Raw genomic sequence first — 21,101 nt, forward strand, 5'->3', positions numbered from 1 at the left:
AGACGTAACGTATTCTATACTGTATATCCCCATACACTACCTCTATCCATCACGGAAAATGCATGTTTATAATTTCTATTAAACACCGTATAGTATTTTTTTAAGCCATTTGGTTTACGAGGGCACAGGAATTGTCCTCACAAACCATGTTTACATTTTAATACCTATTTCAGATATTTATAAACCATATACAAGAACACACACACCCACAGGGTGACCAAACGTCTTGGTTTCCGATTGCTGAAAAATAACCTGTACGTGTAGGAAACAGTCACGGCTCGTATCAATATTTTATATGCAGTTATGAGAGAGGGAGAGCAGTTATATTAGGCGCGTTCGACTTGAAGCAGCGCTGCACAGAATGATCACCTGTATGACATCAAAGTACCGCGAGAGCGATTCGAATGCTTTGGATATGTGTGCTCTCTTATCGCTCTCGCGGTACTTTAATGTCATACAGTGATCCTTCTGTGCGTGCAGAGGTGCTTCAAGTCGAAAGCGTCTATCAACTTCGTGCGATTGCTTTTGGTTGTAAAATCGTGTCGTATATCATCTCGTCCGTACGATTTTCAGATAAACTCACTCGTGCCGTGTGCGTGGACGTACAATCTTCCGACCATCCGAATTCGCACCGTGTACGCCCGCCTTAACAGTATATTGATTCACAGCAGTTCAATGTTCATGTTGCTTTCTGTGTCATGAATGTTAATCAGACAAAACACAGAAAAATCACTTTTGTAGTTTTAACACAGATTTATTATATTTAATTTATACAGTGAAGACTATGCAGTGTAATTTTACATCTAATTATTAAATTTCTGTACCTGAATACTTTTAGACGTACCTGAGAAATATAAAGCGCTGTTTATTTCATTTGTATCTTTGTTCTATTATATTTATCTTGTAATATGTTTATTTTCTATGCTGATTTACTCACCTACATAATCACCCCAATCATTGATAATTTTTTCCCCCAAATTATATAGATGATATAGATGAGCTATTCAAGTCATCTGGTGATTTTTTTTTTCATATCGCAATATTCAGGTGCTGGTCATATAATTAGTATATCATCAAAAAGTTGATTTATTTCACAAATTCCATTCAAAAAGTGAAACTTGTATATTATATTCATTCATTGCACACAGACATTTTTTTTGAAAAGGTTCAACATTGAAGACACCTGGTGCCACACTCTAATCAGCTAATTAACTCAAAACACCTGCAAAGGCCTTTAAATGGTCTCTCAGTCTAGTTCTGTAGGCTACACAATCATGGTAAAAACTGCTGACTTGACAGTTGTCCAAAAGATGACCACTGACACCTTAAACAAGGAGGGCAAGACACAAAAGGTCATTGCAAATGAGGCTGGCTGTTCACAGAGCTGTGTCCAAGCACATTAATAGAGAGGGGAAGGGAAGGAAAAGATGTGGTAGAAAAAATGTACAAGCAATAGGAATAACCGCACCCTGGAGAGGATTGTGAAACAAAACCCATTCAAAAATGTGGGGGAGATTCACAAAGAGTGGACTGCAGCTGGAGTAAGTGCTTCAAGAACCACTACGCACAGACGTATGCAAGACATGGGTTTCAGCTGTCGCATTCCTTGTGTCAAGCCACTCTTACAACAACAGACAGCATCAGAAGCGTCCCGCTTCAAAAAGGACTGGACTGCTGCTGAGCGGTCCAAAGTTCTGTTCTCTGATGAAAGTAAATTCTGCATTTCCTTTGGAAATCAGGGTCCCAGAGTCTGGAGGAAGAGAGGAGAGGCACACAACCCACGTTGCTTAAGGTCCAGTGTAAAGTTTCCACAGTCAGTGATGGTTTGGGGTGCCATGTCATCTGCAGGTGTTGGTCCACTGTGTTTTCTGAGGTCCAAGGTCAATGCAGCCATATACCAGGAAGTTTTAGAGCACTTCATGCTTCCTGCTGCTGACCAACTTTATGGAGATGCAGATTTCATTTTCCAACAGGACTTGGCACCTGCACACAGTGCTAAAGCTTCCAGTACCTGGTTTAAGGACCATGGTATCCCTGTTCTTAATTGGCCAGCAAACTCGCCTGACCTTAACCCCATAGAAAATCTATGGGGTATTGTGAAGAGGAAGATGCGATATGCCAGACCCAACTATGCAGAAGAGCTGAAGGCCACTACCAGAGCAACCTGGGCTCTCATAACACCTGAGCAGTGCCACAGACTGATCGACTCCATGCCACGCCGCATTGCTACAGTAATTCAGGCAAAAGGAGCCCCAACTCAGGGTATCTGCACTTTTTTGATCAACAAATTTAATGACTTTTAAGACCTTTTTAAGACCTTCAAGAAAAAAAATTAAGACCATTATCCCAGCAAAATAAATCAATAAATAAAAATATTTATATTTATATATATACAGTACAGACCAAAAGTTTGAAAAACATTACTATTTTTAATGTTTTTGAAAGAAGTTTCTTCTGCTCATCAAGCCTGCATTTATTTGATCAAAAATACAGAAAATAATGTAATATTGTGATATATTATTACAATTTAAAATAATTGTTTTTAAATTTATTATACTTTAAATTATCATTTATTTCTGTGATGCAAAGCTGAATTTTTTGGATCATTATCACATGATCCTTTAGAAATCATTCTAATATGATGATTCATTATCAAAGTTGGAAACAGTTCTGCTGCTTAATATTTTGTCAGAACATGTGATACTTTTTTAGGATACTTTGATGAATACAAAGTAAAAAAAAGAGAAGCTATGTTTTTAAAATATAAATATTTTGTAATAACAATATACACTACTGGCCAGTAATTTGGGGTCAGTAATTTTTTTTCTTTTTTTTTTTTTAATAAAATAAATACTTTTATTCAGCAAGGATGTGTTAAATTGATAAAAAGTGATAGTAAAGAAAATATATTATTATTTTTTTTATTTTGAATAAATGCAGTTCTTTTTAACCTTTTATTCATCAAATATCTTAGACAGCAGAACTGTTTCCAACACTCATAATAAATCAGAATATTAGAATGATTTCTAAATGATCATGTGATAGACTGGATGTTACATGTGACACTGAAGAATGGAGTAATGATGTTGAAAATTCAGCTTTGCATCACAGGAATAAATTATTTTTTTTAAGTATATTCAAATAGAAAACTATTATTTTAAGTTGTAATAATATTTCACAATATTACAGTTTTTTCTGTATTTTTGATCAAATAAATGCAGGCTTGATGAACAGAAGAAAGTTCTTTCAAAAACATTAAAAATAGTAATGTTTCCAAACTTTCGTCAAACATGAGAACGAAGCTGCCTTGATTCACACTTGACAGACGTTGCCTTTTTATGTACGGAAAAAGTCCAAATCGAGCAAGATAAGAGGTTTTGTCCTTGCCACAACTAAATGTTTTTGCACATTCCGAGTCAGAGAACATTGCCCTGAAGACGGTGCTCACCAGTGATGCGAGGGTTGATCCAAAATGAGCGGGTGCCTGCGATCACCCGCGTTTACGAGTCATCCAAAAATATTTTTTATGATATTCGGGTCGGTCGGGTCGTTTGAAATAAAGATGCCAAATAAACCTTTGTGATTTATATAGTACTAGACACAATCTTAATTTTGATCAATGTTTTATCAATCAATTGCCCGTATTTTATAAATAAGAAGGAAATATATAGCAGACAATGTAATGAGGTGCCGGCACGATCACTTGCATTGCATGTGAACTGGTGGACGCCGAAACTCAGCTTGTGCCTCACAGATTTGAGAAATATAGGCTATATATTGCAGAAAGCTTGAAATGTCTATTTTAAAATAAAATATTCAAACCAAAATAAGTAGGCTACTCTCTGATTATGTAATCCATATGAAATATGCATTTCTCTCTGGCATTCATGGCGAGTAAGCATCGTCAACTTCATCTTTGCAGCGACACAGAAAACACTAGTTTATTACTAAACAATTAAAATTTTCTCGAACCAGCAGACCATTCTGGGTTGAGTGAGACCCCACGGAATGAGTGAGCTGAGCGGAATATTCAGAAATGCGCTCTCCGCTCACGAGCTCTGATCGGAACAAACCCGAACTTCTGCTGACCCTCAAACATCAAAATAGACATAGCCAGACTAGACTACTTTAGTACAAATTATGAGCTTATTGACGATTTTGTATAATTCTTAACAAAATTAGAAAATCGTTTTTTTTTTTTTTTTTTGTCTAGTTCCTATGTCTATGGCCCAATGACGCTACAATGAGCATTGGTGCTCACGTCTTCGTTGGAGTGATGTCGGCTAACCGTGTGCAAAGCCCACAGCATTTCGGCCTTCAGTGTAGTGGTTAGGGAGAATGTACCGAAGGCATTACTTGTACTGGGACCCGAAGACACCAACGCGGGTGTAACGTTAGCCTTTGAAGAAGATACCGATGCTGCAAACATCTGAATGGGGACAGTTGTTGCCTGACTGTCGGCATAGCGCTTGTGCTTCTCCCCTTTCATATGTGCGTCAAGGGCTTTGCAGCTCGTTGTTCCCAATTGTATGGTCTTTTTGCAAAGTCTGCACCGCACTTCGTATTCCGTCGTTTTTTGTAACCTGCAATATTTCTCATCATCGAGCCAGTTATCATTAAACCTGCACTTTCCCCTCTTGGCTCGCGCCTGCCACTCTGAATGAAACACTTCTTCGTCTGTTTCTATGACAGGCCTACTGGGAAAACACTGCCCCCTAAATAGTGTATGATGCCTGTGTTATAGGCACACGCTACTTTTTACTGTCTTCAGACAGGGACGTGCGCTGGTGAAATTACGTTAGCATGGAAAATAATTTTTCCGATATCTTTCTTTCATTCCGCCCGCATGAAATTTAATATCGCCCAGATGAAATGTAATGCCACTCTTCAAAAATTAGCGCAATTTAATACATTTTAAGACCTTAAAAAACATATATTTTATTTAAGACATTTTAATACTTTTTAAGGATCCGCGGAGACCCTGCAACTAAGTATTGAGTGCTGTACATGTTCATACTTTTCATGTTCATACTTTTCAGTTGGCCAAGATTTCTAAAAATCCTTTCTTTTTATTGGTCTGAAGTAATATAAAAATTTTCTGAGATACTGAATTTGGGATTTTCCTTAATTGTCAGTTATAATCATCAAAATTAAAAGAAATAAACATTTGAAATATATCAGTCTGTGTGTAATGAATGAATATAATGAATTAATATAATTTACAAGTTGGACTTTTTGAATGGAATTAGTGAAATAATCAACTTTTTGATGATATTCTATTTATATATGACCAGCACCTGTTTATTGCAGAAAAACAAAATGTTGCAATGTGAGTTTTTTTTCAATATCGTGCAGCCCTAGTTTAGAGCATTTATTGGGGCACATATAATGGATTTCCAATTTTACAATGAAAATTACAATATATACAATAAAAAGATGCCTTGTGTTTTATTTCCTGTCCGGTAGATGAATCAACAGGGTTCCCACAAACTAACAAATATCTTTTCCAGGCATTCATGATTATGAGAAGCTTTTTATAGAAATGCACTCATTTTTAGTCGATTCAGTGTTTTAGAGCTGGATACTGACTTTCAAAAATCATTTCATACAGTAACTTAACTGCGTCAATAGCAATAAGAGAGACTACATAGTGTGTTGAAGTAGTGACTTACCTTTCAAAGGCTTGGGGAGGAAGTGTGCAGCGGGCTTGTTCTTTTTCACATGGTTGCCCTTCATGATCTCTCCTTCCTTGTTCAGGCCTAGGTACCAGCCCCTGCCCGACTGCTGCTGTCTATAGATCATGGAGGAGTATGTCACGTAGTAGTTCTCGAACACTGACTCCTTAAACTTGCACTCTGGTGTGAAGTGTTCCTGAAGGGCAAAGGAGGGAGGAGAAAAAAGATGCAAGATGAGGTTTGAAATTTCAAAATCCTTTACGTGACACAGTGAATAGTAAGAAGTAAAAAGGTGATACAAATATACACAAAAGCAGTGTCTAAAGAGTAACTGTAAAATAATTGTATTTCTCAGGTTATTATGCAAATAATAATATAAGCCATTTTATAAACTGATATTCCTGCAAAAGTATAAAACATATAACAAGAGTTTTGGGGTGGGACTATCTGTCTGTCCAACCAATGGCAGGTGAGGGGGAAGGAGAAAAATCAATGGTTGGTTTCCAAATGGTTGGTTGAAATCCATGGTTATTATAATTAACTAAAACTAAAACCAACAACAACTAAATAAATAAATAAATATGAACTGAAATAAAAATATACAAATATTTTACTTCAGGTAGAAATGAAAGATAACTTTCACTTTTTTATCTACTGTAGTTTAACTTAATGTACTAAAATAAATAAAATTGAGATAAAACAAGAAGAAGAAAAAACTAAAATAAATAAAATCAAAAAACTATATAGGCAAATAAAAAAAATACAAAAACACAAAACATTAATACAGCTTTACATTAAAATATAAATGGAAAACGTATTAAAAAATATTACTATTAATATCTCAATGGTATTAAAACAATACTGTAAAAGAATAATAATAATAATAGATATCACCATAATTACAAATTTGATTGATTACATTAAGAACTAAAAGCATTTGTTTGTATTACATGTTTTCTGAAAGGTTATGTTTAAATATGCAAATAATGTGTCATCTTATTAAATATGCACTAATCTGCATACATTTCTAGAAAAAAATTAAAACTTCATAAAAAGCCCAAATTCTCAAAATTGGCAGGTGCATAGAAAACAGCTTTTGGCTGCAGTGTCTCGCCTTAATAGAAAACAACTGTTAAATAAAAAACACTTTTCGTCCCTCTGCCATCCTTCTCACATCACTACTTCCCCTTTTATCTGCTTTTTTCCCCTTAATAATACTAACTTTACTGTTGTATGCATCCTTTCATAAGCACTTCCAAAAGCAATATATGTTGTAGTGTTGCATAATCATGGTAATGGAGTTTGGGGATGGATGGCTCTTCAGCTCAGTCTATGGATCCGGCCGTATTGAATGTGTGCGAGTACACCGTGTGCACTTCACTGATTCATTATAAACGTTCACCTCCCACTAGGCTTGATCCTGTATTGACTATGTGCTTCGTTAGGATATTGCAAACGGTGTAAGAGGGTGAATAGATCAGAGACAGTGCATGGAGCAACAGCAAATTACGTTACTCTGCATGTTATCTGGCTAACTAATTGCTTTTCAAAAGGTGTCTAACTCATTCGCCTGCCCAATAAAGCATTCAAAATAAATCAATGCCTATGCAAAGCCACAACAAAACACCCGCTACTCATAGATCCACACTTCCTGTTTAAATACCAGCTAGTCCAGGCATGGTGAACCACGCAGAACGTAACTGGATGAAACTTAACGTATTTCTTACATTCCTATGAAGAAGTGACTCATATTGATAAGATTATACACATATGGATTTATAATGCTTGATTTTTCAAACCCATGTGCTTGTACCATATCCATCTCTTTAAATGCAGGAGCGAAGTAAACTCAAACAGAAAGTCATTAGAAGAGGTTAGATTAATATCCACGCCGAGCCTTTGGGCTGCTGTTGCAGTAACTGAACGGCTCTGTTAAAATGGATTACAGAACCTAAGGGTCTTATGGTTGTAATCTTTACTGTTTGAGTGTGGCAAATGATGTGGAAATACTACAGAGAGCGCTGTAAATCAAATGATGTTTTTCATCAGAGCCAAGGGAAGAAAGAAACTGTAAATAATCTTTGTGTCGCTCCACAAACATCACTAGGGGAAAGTGTTCAGTGTTTCAGCTCTGAGAGCTTGATGCACTTAAAAAGAAAATCTACAGCAGGTTTGAGATTCATACAGGAGACAACCAATTAAATAACAGCCAATTGTGTTATTTGTTCTCGCTATACCTCCATGAATTACATAAGTGTGTTTGCACATGAATATTGTGGCTACATTTTTAATATCTGTGACAATCAAGCATAAGCTAACCAGACATGAGATGCTAAAATCTAGGGCTGCAACAACTAAACAATAAAATCGATTATTATCAATAATAAAAATCATTGACAACGATTCTCTTTATCGATTAGTCGGGTCTGCCCACAGTGCATGTCCAACTTCAGCGGGTCACATCAAATTACAGCACTGAATAATGCATTTCTATGGACAAAAATGCATCTAAAAATAGTGGAGGAAACAGAATGAGCTCCTGCAGGAAAAGTACGTGATCCAGGCTGCCCAAAACATGAGAAATCTTTATTTTAAGCTTCAAGCTGATGCATTAGCGTAATGGCTTGCCCTGTCAGTCGCTTTGACAGATGTGTGTGTGCTACCTCAGCGCAAAAAAAAAACTTTCAGTTAACGGTCATATGCAAACTGTTATCAAAGGCAAAGGAGGCCATTTTTTTTATTATGTGAATAAATACTATCTCGTTGTTTTGGTTTGTTATTTGCCCAATAAAGGACAATAAAATTTTAAGATTTACATATTTACATATTTTTTTGACTGATTCCTAAAATATTTGTGTTTTCTCTGTTATGACAGGTGATCTAATACATTTTTAAGCACTATATGTTTTCATAGCATGCAGTTGGCACATCTGTTTAAAGGACACTGGGCAGAATGTGGAATAGTGTGTTTTTGTTAATAAATCTAAAATAAAGAAATTTGTGGTTTTTATACGATTAATCAAAAAAATAATCAGCCAACTAATTGATCAAAATAATCGTTAGTTGCAGCCCTACTAAAATCTCTTCAATCTAAATCTGAGTCCAGTGAAAGCTCATTTGTCTGAAATCTAGAGCAACATAACTTTATTAAACATGAAATATCTTTGGCTGTGATTGTTCTTAAGCATGATTTGCGAACTTCATGCTAAAATTATTCATTTTAGATCCTTTTAAAGTGAAAATAGAAAAGTTTGGCGTCATGTTTTTTTTTTTTTTTATATCATGCTTACCAGGGATAATATTGTGAAATATTATTGCAATTTAAATATACATATATATTAAATATACATACAATTTTTCTTTATTTATTGCTGTGATGGAAAAGCGGAATTTCCAGAATTTTCCATTGCTTAAGTGTCACATGATCCTTCAGAATGTGGATATGGATTTGGTGCATAAAAAACATTTCATTATCATTAATGTTGAAAACAGTTGTTTTGATTCCAAATTCTTGTGGAAACCTTGATACACTTTTTTTTCAAGATTCTTTGAGGTTTGATCAAACTTAATATTTGATGAATATAAAGGTAAAATGAACAGAATTTGTTTCAATAAAGAACGTACCTTGCTTTTAAAGTCACGGTTTGGTTCATTTTCGGTACAGTAAGGGAAAGAAATGGAAACATTAAACTGCAGGTTGTTCATTACTATAAACTTTTTTCAACAAATTTGTTTTACTTTTTTTTTTAAAATACTTTTTAATAAAATATATATAAAATTCTCCTACAGTCACCTACAGTAGCAGCAGCGTGCCATCACCGCGCCAGGCACGATTTTGGTGTGTAAAGACACAGAAAATGCGAAGCAGCCGTCACGCAACTGACACGCAGCAGAAACGCAGCAGAAACGCCACGCTCACGCCACGCAGCCAGTGTGTCACCGGCCTTAGGATCAGCTGCAGGGTAGGATTAGCGCTGAACGCGGAGACTTCCACCACTTAATATGTTCGTTTGGAAACACGAAAATGTACCTATGTTCCGTGCACAAAATATGGCATTCGGTCATTCGGTACACACGTGCACCGTACCGAAAGCCCTGTACCGAAACGGTCCAGTACGAATACACGTTACACCCCTAATATATATATAATTATATAATATATATATATATATATATATATATATATATATATCATTATTATTATTATTATAAAGGTATGAATCCTGCTGAATAAAAGTATTTATTAATTTAAATATATATATAATAAAATTATATATATATATATATATATATATATATATATATATATATATATATATATATATATATATATATATATATATATACATACATACAGGTCCTTCTCAAAAAATTAGCATATTGTGATAAAGTTCATTATTTTCCATAATGTTATGATAAAAATTTAACTTTCATATATTTTAGATTCATTGCACACCAACTGAAATATTTCAGGTCTTTTATTGTTTTAATACTGATGATTTTGGCATACAGCTCATGAAAACCCAAAATTCCTATCTAAAAAAATTAGCATATCATGAAAAGGTTCTCTAAACAAGCTATTAACCTAATCATCTGAATCAACCAATTAACTCTAAACACCTGCAAAAGATTCCTGAGGCTTTTAAAAACTCCCAGCCTGATTCATTACTCAAAACTGCAATCATGGGTAAGACTGCCGACCTGACTGCTGTCCAGAAGGCCATCATTGACACCCTCAAGCGAGAGGGTAAGACACAGAAAGAAATTTCTGAACAAATAGGCTGTTCCCAGAGTGCTGTATCAAGGCACCTCAGTGGGAAGTCTGTGGGAAGGAAAAAGTGTGGCAAAAAACGCTGCACAACGAGAAGAGGTGACGGGACCCTGAGGAAGATTGTGGAGAAGGACCGATTCCAGACCTTGGGGGACCTGTGGAAGCAGTGGCCTGAGTCTGGAGTAGAAACATCCAGAGCCACCGTGCAAAGGCATGTGCAGGAAATGGGCTACAGGTGCCGCATTCCCCAGGTCAAGCCAATTTTGAACCAGAAACAGCGGCAGAAGCGCCTGACCTGGGCTACAGAGAAGCAGCACTGGACTTTTGGACAAATTTTGCATGTCATTCGGAAATCAAGGTGCCAGAGTCTGGAGGAAGACTGGGGAGAAGGAAATGCCAAAATGCCTGAAGTCCAGTGTCAAGTACCCACAGTCAGTGATGGTCTAGGGTGCCATGTCAGCTGCTGGTGTTGGTCCACTGTGTTTTATCAAGGGCAGGGTCAATGCAGCTAGCTATCAGGAGATTTTGGAGCACTTCATTCTTCCATCTGCTGAAAAGCTTTATGGAGATGAAGATTTCATTTTTCAGCACGACCTGGCACCTGCTCACAGTGCCAAAACCACTGGTAAATGGTTTACTGACCATGGCATTACTGTGCTCAATTGGCCTGCCAACTCTCCTGACCTGAACCCCATAGAGAATCTGTGGGATATTGTGAAGAGAAAGTTGAGAGACGCAAGACCCAACACTCTGGATGAGCTTAAGGCCGCTATCGAAGCATCCTGGGCCTCCATAACACCTCAGCAGTGCCACAGGCTGATTGCCTCCATGCCACGCCGCATTGAAGCAGTCATTTCTGCAAAAGGATTCCCGACCAAGTGTTGAGTGCATGACTGAACATAATTATTTGAAGGTTGACTTTTTTTGTATTAAAAACACTTTTCTTTTATTGGTCGGATGAAATATGCTAATTTTTTGAGACAGGTATTTTGGGTTTTCATGAGCTGTATGCCAAAATCATCAGTATTGAAACAATAAAAGACCTGAAATATTTCAGTTGGTGTGCAATGAATCTAAAATATATGAAAGTTTAATTTTTATCATTACATTATGGAAAATAAATGAACTTTATCACAATATGCTAATTTTTTGAGAAGGACCTGTATATATACATATGCTGTATCCTATTGACCCCAAACTTTTAAACAATATTGTACATGTGTACATTATGGGCTTAGCAAAAAGCTGCTCAAGTGTGTTACCAAGACAACCACAGGGTGCTCTGACTGCCTTAAAGGGAATTTGTAACAAACATAGATATACAGTACAGCTATTATAGCAGCAATGCTGAGAATGTCCCTTCATCATGTATCCATAAAAGTCCTGAACTCTCACTCTCATCACAGGATGCTCCAATGTTCAACGTACAGGCTGGAGTCGTCCTTCTGCTCTGGGTGACTCACAAAGACATTGAGCTCCCACACACGCTGACAGGAACACTCCTGATGTCACAGACCAGCTGTGACATCGCACCTCCTCTGGGACAGGCTGTCGACTCAGCTCTGAGCTACATCCCGTAAACATCCCGAAAACAGAAATGGGTGGTGAAGTGTGGACGTTAAAAGGATTTGCACTCTGAGGGGCTGCGGTCAGTCTGATGAGAAAGTTTGATTACGTGGGAGATCCCATGAGTAGACACGCAGGGACGGATCTGGGATCAATACTTCGTCTGAGATAAACATCATCAAGATGTTAGATCTATATTTGGTCAGCTATCAGCTCATCTCATCTCATCTCATCTCATCTCATCTCATCTCATCTCATCCATGCTTCCAGTCAGAACAAATGCTCCTTCACAGAAACCCTGTATCTCAGTTAAAATATATTACTGCTATATTTTGTGCCTCATATACAGCTGAAGGTCATAATAATTAGCTACGACTGAATGGAGCACAAAAACATTATGTAGAGTGGCTCTCAATAATGACTGGATTGCATCCAATGTTATCAGGAATAATTAATCATAATTATCATAATAAACAAAAACAAGAGTGAAATGTTGAGAGGATGAGGGCAGGAAACGGGGATGACTCTAATTGGCACATGCTAACCACCGAATCCATAAAACACAAAAACATAATGCTTCTAGATGCCTCTCTAAATGACATTCACAGCAAAGGTTTGAACAAATAGAGGTTGTAAAATAGTCAGTATGGTATATGGCTATGAAATGGGAGCTTTGACCAATTTCATTTTAAATGTTCAAGTGGTCTGCCAAAATACCTTTCAAACCCTACAAAGACAAAACAGTCAAGACTACAGATTATATAGAATTAACAACAAATCAGTTTAATTCAGTTTACAGGATGAAAAAGATTATGGACACTAAGGCTGGGTTTAATTGATCAAAAAGCATGTAAATAAATATTATTGCAAAATATTACAACAGTTTAAAATGTTCTATTTTAATATATTTAAAATGTAATTTATTCCTATCACGCAAAGCTGAATTTTCAGCAATCATTTTTCCAAGCTTCAGTTTCACCTTGATCTTTCAGAAAATGTTTTTTTATTTAAATCATTATTACTTTTAATGTTTTTGTGGAAACTTTTTTTTCAGGACACTCTGGTCAACAATTTTTGAGTGTTTATTTGAAAAAGAAATCGTGTAAAATATCTTTACTATCACTTTTCATCAAATTAATGTATATTTGTTGAAAAAAAGTATTTTTTATAATAATAAAAAAACTTGCAAACCCCGAACTGAATGTAAGTGTATTTGAATAGCACATTTATTAATTGTTTCAAAGAAACTTAAAACAAACAAACATACACAAACCAAAAGTATATGCCAAATGTAATTTTTATAAAAATTAACAAAAAAATAATATTCTCATTTCCAGTAAAAAGAATAAAGCATCAGACTATTGTAACTGGTGTCTAATTTCATGTGTTAATAATATATCTTACCTTATCCATGTGGAGAAAGAAAAACACTGTTTATAATTATGCTAATGTATGAAAAATGATTTGTGTTCTGAGTAAAACCGATCTTAGGCTTGCATCTGTACTGTGGTTCACTTATTGGTGACCTCCTCTTTAAGGATTGGTCATGGAACAATTAACTGACACAACTGACTTAAAGAGTAATAAATCACATTAATCTATTAATGCTGAAATTCAACACAATCTTCCTCCTCTGCTTTTTAAGATAAATCTGTTATTTCCTATGGTTTGTCAGAACCTTGAAACTAAGGCCATTCAGCATCAACAAAGAGGCACAATGCATTACCACAAGTGCATAACAGTACTGATTAAATAACCAAGGTCCAGTTCGATTTCAGAGACAAAGCCTCTATTTTGCCTGCAATTGTGGTATACTAGGTCCAAACATTTGTGATGTGGGTGTAAACAACATGATACAGTACTCTTTCTCTAAATAGAGATAAAAACTATTAACATCACTGGTTTAGACAAGAAAGTACCACCATATCATGCACAGTGCAAATTTTCTTGTACCTCCATGCACACAGAGAAGGAGAAGAGGCATCACCACATACTGTATCACGGCTTCCAGATGGAGTATGTTAGAGGAGAGGTGCACTGTGATGAAACGGCAAACACATTTTCCTAATTGTCCATGCCATTTTATCACCAACACTGATGAAAATTGCAGCAAGCAGTGGCATCACTGAAAAAATGCTGGAGAACAGCTATATACATAGAAACAGCAGATATTTCTGGGAACCCGTTGATGTCTTGTGGAGAACAGAGGAAGGAGGCAGTTTTATCGAATTACCACACATATACTTGCAGCAGTGCTGAGAATGAGGAGTGAAACAAAGAAAAGTCAGATAATGTGCACTCTAAAGGGGCGAGATACATTAATCTCTCATTTAGCTCTATAGTATCCACCTGTTTATTTATTGTTGCTTCGGTGGCTTAATAGAATTAATATTCCATCTGTCACCACATGGGAAAAAACACTTTCATTTAGTGGTACACCGAAAATTTTGGAAACTGAAAATATTCGACCAAAAAGGTAAAATAAAATAAATGGAATTTTCGGCTGAGTCAGTTTTGGAAGGCTAAAATAATTGACTGAAACAGTTTGAGAGGTGGATTATTGACTGAAGAACGCTACTAGGGACCAATTAAATCAGTTTATTCCTTTTTTTCTGTTTTCATTTTTCTGGATGCAGTTTTTTTCCATTTACATTTTTCTAGACTGTTTTGATGGTTGAGTAAAATTGTATTAATCAAAAAGCACATCTAATTAATTGAAATCAGAAACTTACAATATTAAGCAGCAATTTATTAAAAGTTTAACAAAAAATTAATTATTTAATTTTATCATAAATACTGTATTGTGTATTTACATTTGTTCTGCTAAATAATTTCTGGTAAATATTCCTTTAAAAAGAATGTTTTAATAATAATTGTATTTTTAGTAGAAGTACTATCATTACATTAAGTAATTTTTCTGTCATGGTTTCATCAACATAAACCCAACTTTTATTTTGACAAGTTATTGTGAAGACCTTTAGATTTCTGTTTTTTATATATGACAATAGTTTTACTCAAAAGAAACAGTAAAATGTTCATGAAGTGACTCTCAGGGCAGTTCAAGAGATTATTTTTATGTGTTCATCTACTCGTATATTGAGGTGGCAAAGGCTGAAAACACTGCGAGTGTCATGCACACTTCAGTACGTACATAGTAAATGAAACTGTGCATCTGCACCATTCATTCACACTCTCTGTATGATGCATAATTCATATTTAAGTTGTATTTTGAAAGTCAATGTGAAGGGTACTTTTGAAGTACCCATCCAAAATTTGACAAATTCGGTGACATTCTGCCTAATACTTTAAGTTCTGATTTTATGACTGGATTCCGCGATTCCATTCATGTTTCTGCATGTAATTTAATTACCAAAATGTTATTTTCAGTTTTCAGTGAAACAGGATAAAAACTTTGATTTCAGTGTGTTGACAATAAATTAATTTTAGTGAATTATTTATTTCATTTAAATTTAGTTTAAATTATGTTTTTATGTTGTAGTTCATAATAACAATCCATTAACGGAAGTATCAAATTCTCATTTTTCAAAGCCAATTTTTATTTGCATTAGACAGTGACAAGTATTAATTTTGGCATATGACTTGACGTGGGCTCTGGATGTTCCTCTGTACTGTCCCTAACCACATAAATAATCTACCCTCCTAACAGCGGAGTAAAAGAGAGCAGATATTGAGGTGTTGTAGTGCTTTGTGTTCGAGCTGATTCTATCTCCAAGTGTAATTATATCAGGAGCTGCAGTCATGCTGTTGCCAGTTCACTGATTCGTATCTAATATCTTTTCCTCTGACAGGGGAAATCCCGCATTGCCCCTCCCTCCCTTCTCCCAAAAGGCTTTCCCCCTCCCATATGGAAAAGCACGATGAGATGTTGTGTGTGCGCTAGAAACAGATAGCGTTTCTCCTTGGTCTTCATATATGTCTAAGTGCTCTGCCTTCTGCCATTCGCTCAGCTCTCTCCCTCCATCTGATATTTTCTTTTCCATCCTATTTTTCCCTTATTGCTTTTCTTTCTATCGATCCATCCAATGCTCCCTCTGTCTTTCAATATCTTTTTCAAAAACTAACCTTTTAAACTAACATTTATTTTCCCCTGTCCCATCATCTTTTTCTAATCATTTTTCTCTAAGATTCTTTCTTTTTTAGCTTCTGTAAAGTATACCTCCCCCCATTCCCCCTCTCGATCTGTCTCATTACTTTACCCGCTCTCCCTTTTCTAACTCCAATCCCATTTATGGAAAAGAAGTAAATGGGAAAGCTGACAGAATCTATTCCAGTCAGAGGCTGTTCTTCCTGCTCAGTGCAGTACAGACGCCTGGTAACCAGGTCTCTCCACCTGTACCTCATTCTTCCCTCTGCCTCAACCACCCATCTGAATAATTGAATTATCATTGAAGCTCAAGATGTCTCAAACGAGATAGTCGTACTGCTGATGCCACTTACTTTACAGAGAAGAATACCACAGGACTACGGTTTTCCTTTTTCAGCTTTTTGTCAAGTTAATGTGAACTGCTGTTCACAACATATTTTACTTCTGTAATGTGACATATTTCAAAGTGAAACAGGATACTGAAAAAGAAAATAATGTAGGACAGGATTTGATTTGATTTAATCAGCATTTGACTGTGTTCCAGTGGCTCAGTGGTAGAGCATTGTGTTAGTGGCACAAAAGGTTGTGAGTTCAATTCCCAGGGAACACACATACTTATTAAAAATTATATATATATATATATATATATATAAGTGACATGACATTCAGCCAAGTATGGTGACCCATACTCAGAATTCGTGCTCTGCATTTAACCCATCCAAAGTGCACACACTGACTACGTTTACATGCAGTTAAAATTCGGGTTAAGGTCACTATTCGAGTTTCTGAAACATTCGGGATAACCCGTTTACATGCGTGAGCAGAGAGAGTTACTCCTGTATGCATGAATGTGTAATCAGTCGCCAATCCCGATGTAAACGGCGACGCACGGTTAGCGTCTGGACGTAAGGACAACAAGACGCAATATGCGTCATTTCCGATTCTTCTTCCTGTATCCAAAGACAACAACAACAACAGCAGCAGCAGGCGGATAATGAATAGTTTGGGGCAGATAGCGATAGTCTTTGTTTGCGCTTTGGCGCTGGTACTGATCCACCAGCAGCACTTGACACTACTGTGCCTCTATACTGCACGCGGGGTTTTTTTATGCGCCGTCTCTACTCAAAAGACCAAGATTCCTTGCGAATGAACATGCGCAGAACACACATTTTGATGGGGATATGCCGAAATGCGTTTACAAGACCAAATATTCGGGTTAGAAAAGGGGTACCCCAGGTATAATATCCCGGTTTTTAAAAACCGGGATATGAGCATATCCGGGTTTTTGCCGGTGTTTACATGGCCGTGCGCGACCGGGTTATTGCTAATATCCTGGTTTTTAACGGGTTATTGGCTGCATGTAAACGCAGCCACTGTGAACACACACCCGGAGCAGTGGGCAGCCATTTATGCTGCGGCACCCGGGGAGTAGTTGGGGGTTCAATACCTTGCTCAAGGGCACCTAAGTCGTGTCATTGCCAGCCCGGGATTCGAACCCACAACCCTAGGGTTAGGGGTCAAACTCTCTAACCACTAGGCCAGATGATTTCTGTCTTATCTGCTTTAAAGAAAAGGCATGGGACTTCGAAGTCTACTGTATTTGTAGAAAGTGTTCTATAAGGTCAGAATTGTCACCTTGCAGAGTGTTGCTTATGACCACTACAGCAGACTAGTGTCTGTGCTCTCTCTGTAGTCTGTGTGTGGACTTCTAATAGTGTTGTGCCTGTCTCTGCCTGCTCTTAATGACCCAACACTAAACTGATTTTCGACTTCAAATGCGCCTGCAGAGCAGCTCACAGGACAACCCGCACGTCGCCAGTGTGCACTGAATGTCATCTGATCAACTGTTCATTTGAAATATGTTATGATTAAACCATTTATATTTGCATGGTTGTTTTTACATATTTGATGTGTTCACTGATCAAACAGCAGGTATTACCAATAATCAAAGCTTAGCATCGAATCAAGTGGTTTGGTTTATTAAATATAAAAAGGGTGCAGAGAACAGAACATGTTTAATTGATTTCCTCTCTCCCACTCACTGTCATGCTGATGGATGAATACATTTACATGCAGACATACAGACACACTCATGCATGCATTCTTTTTCTATATATTATTTTCTACCTTCTGATCACAAACACACAGATTGCAAAAACACACAATTTTTTTAGCATGTTGATATGCAGTTTCTAGGGTTCTCTGAGTGCTCACTGACAGAATAAAAATTCAGATTCAAGTTGTAATATTCTTGTGCATGTTAAACTGGTTAGAGAGTTCCACATGAGATAACCTTTGGAAAGAGTTAAAACTTTACAACAACATGCAATGGGTCAGCTGAGGTTAAACGCCCTCGCTATGCTTTCAAGTGGAAAAAGAATTCATTCATGGACTGCCAGATCTCAAAAGAGGGAAAAAAAGGTTATTGTACAAGGTTCTTTTCTTTAACGTGAACTGCACTGGTGAGTCAGCATGACTTAATTCTGTACTGCTGATTGACTGTGTTGTAGTAAAAGTGCTGAATTGTAGGATACTGCTGACATGTTATAGTTGATTTGGGTTGTAGTAGACCAAATTAACTGAACATCATTCACTATTCCATTTGCCATTGGTTTATTTATTATTTGACCACACTTATTATATTGGCACGGCCTTGGATAGTCAATGTGGCCATTTTCAATGCATTTTAGCTTCACATGTAATAACTATGGCTGCTTGTATATGTACACACTGTGTTTGTCTAATAAATAATTGGTTCTTTATTTATTGAGGGGCACACAGACACCACTGGATGATCAAGTTCAATTCACTTTCATGAATCAGCCCAAATTTTCCATATTAATGAATAGATTCAAAACAATGATTAAATGATTAAGTTGCATTATTGGTCAAAATGATGATGGAAATCCAATTTGTCATTTTTAAATAATGCTGTTTTTGAACATTTATTGCTTTGCTTGTATAAATTACAATTACTTTTATCCTTAAACTTAAGAAAAATATGTCTCTTACATAGTTTTTATTTTACTTCATGCAATATTTGTTTTTTTATTTGACTTATAGATGAAGCAAATTACAGAGCTAACCCATAAATATCAAGAGACATTATGCATCAAATTTTCCCTATACACCCCAAAATGTACTGAAACACTAATTTGAATCATCATATTAATTCTAATTTAGACGTACCTCTCACACGTCACTCATTACAGTACCTACTCTCCATTGATTGGGGATTTCCCAACATCAATGGTGTGTGATTGGCTGGCTGTGTGGCTGCATAGCAGCAGACATAAAGAGCCAGTGAGGGGGATAAAAACCCCGCGCGCACACACACACACACACACACACACACACACACACACACACACACACACACACACACACACACACACATTACAAGAACACAGAGAGACTTCAGAATTACAGCACACTAAATCATTAAAATACCTTATAATACTGTTTAGATTACTGTAATGCCACACACTCAGTATCCTTCATCCATAATCACCAACCACTTATGCCAGCTGAAAGCTCTCCACCACTGTGTAAGCGCTGGATTACTTCACAGAGCTACAGTATACTCAATAACATCAGCACATTCTGCTTTCATTCACCTAAAATCGCCTCTCATGTCCATATTACTGAACATTTCTCAAAATTGTATATTGGATGTTGGACATTTACAAAAGAACGCAACTGCAGGAAAAGCTTTTAATATGGAAATTAATACAGGGAGCAAATGGAGAGGAATGTTCAAAGACCTATGTGTATTAACACTCTCCAGGCTAATGGTTACAGTCTGAATAAAATATTAACACCTACAGAACCTTGCTGTGCTGTCACTCAGAGAAGTGCTAAAAATAGCCTATGTCCTTCTGCTGTCATCAACCAGGATGCCACACGGTGACCCAACGTTACTGTTGTTGAGAACAGAACTTTAATTTAATGAGCACTCTAGCACATATGTTCTCATTTCAGATGCTGAAGCACACATCATTAAAGTCCCTGACTGGGAACAGAGAACCGCCGTGAGTTATAGTGTGCTTGAGGACGGGATGTGCGGTAGCTGTTATGTGTGTGTGTGTGTGTGTGTGTGTGCTTCTCTATCATCCCCAAAGGCTCCTGCTGGATATGTTACAGCTGTATCACACCTAACGTTATGATCAGATTACATGCTTTTGTCAGATTGCATGTGCGAGTCTCTTTTCTGCTGCCTTGTTTGTCTTTCTCCCGCCTGCTGTGAGCGAGTTCAGCCCAAAGCGTCCTGAAAACAGCATTACGCAGGACAGATTGGATGGTAACAGGTTTGTAGCATGGATGAGCAAGCTGCTGGAAAAACACTGCTCCTGGACTAGGTATGTACAAAAATATTGATTTCCAAAATGAACTAGTTAGTGTGCTGTTTGAATGACTAGTCAACTAATTTGGAAAGGGATCTTGTTCCTTTCAGAAAAAAAGCAATTTTTATGATAAAATTTGAATTACATTTAATTTGACCCTCCCCCCCCCAAAAAAAGACACACATGCAGCTACTACACATCCGAACCTCATCATCCAATATTTTACAATTCCAAAATTAGTGAGGTTATACACTACTGTTTTTTTTTTTATAAAATTAATAAATTTCTTTTGAAAAGATGGGTTCAACTGATCAAACGTTTATGAAATATTAAGCAGCAAAACTGATTTCAACATTAAAAACAATAAGAAATGTTTCTTGAACAGCTCAGCATATTATAATGATTTCTGAAGGATCACGTGACACTGAAGACAGGAGAAATGGCTATTCAGCTTTGCATCACAGGAAAAAATTACATTTTAAAATATACTAAAATAGAAAACAGGTTATTTAAATTATAATAATATTTCAGTTCACACATTATTTTATGATCCACTTTTCACTATTAACTAACTAACAACTATGACTTTTGCCTCAGTAAACTCCTAATTACTGCTTATTAATAGTAAGTAAGTAAGTTTA

General features: G+C 36.5%; 1 protein-coding gene across 4 annotated transcripts in view; it reads right to left on the reverse strand.

Annotated features, from left to right (window-relative positions):
* fgf13a (fibroblast growth factor 13a) overlaps positions 1 to 21,101 on the reverse strand; it is a 131,207-nt gene that overhangs the window by 9,328 nt on the left and 100,778 nt on the right. For all 4 annotated transcript variants that reach the window (XM_059515652.1, XM_059515654.1, XM_059515656.1 and 1 more), the window contains one exon: positions 5,673 to 5,871. In XM_059515652.1, the coding sequence (XP_059371635.1) occupies positions 5,673 to 5,871 (199 nt within the window). The remainder of the gene's footprint in view (positions 1 to 5,672; positions 5,872 to 21,101) is intronic.

Source organism: Carassius carassius, chromosome 29, assembly GCF_963082965.1.
Source record: "Carassius carassius chromosome 29, fCarCar2.1, whole genome shotgun sequence".
Classification (NCBI taxonomy): domain Eukaryota; kingdom Metazoa; phylum Chordata; class Actinopteri; order Cypriniformes; family Cyprinidae; genus Carassius; species Carassius carassius.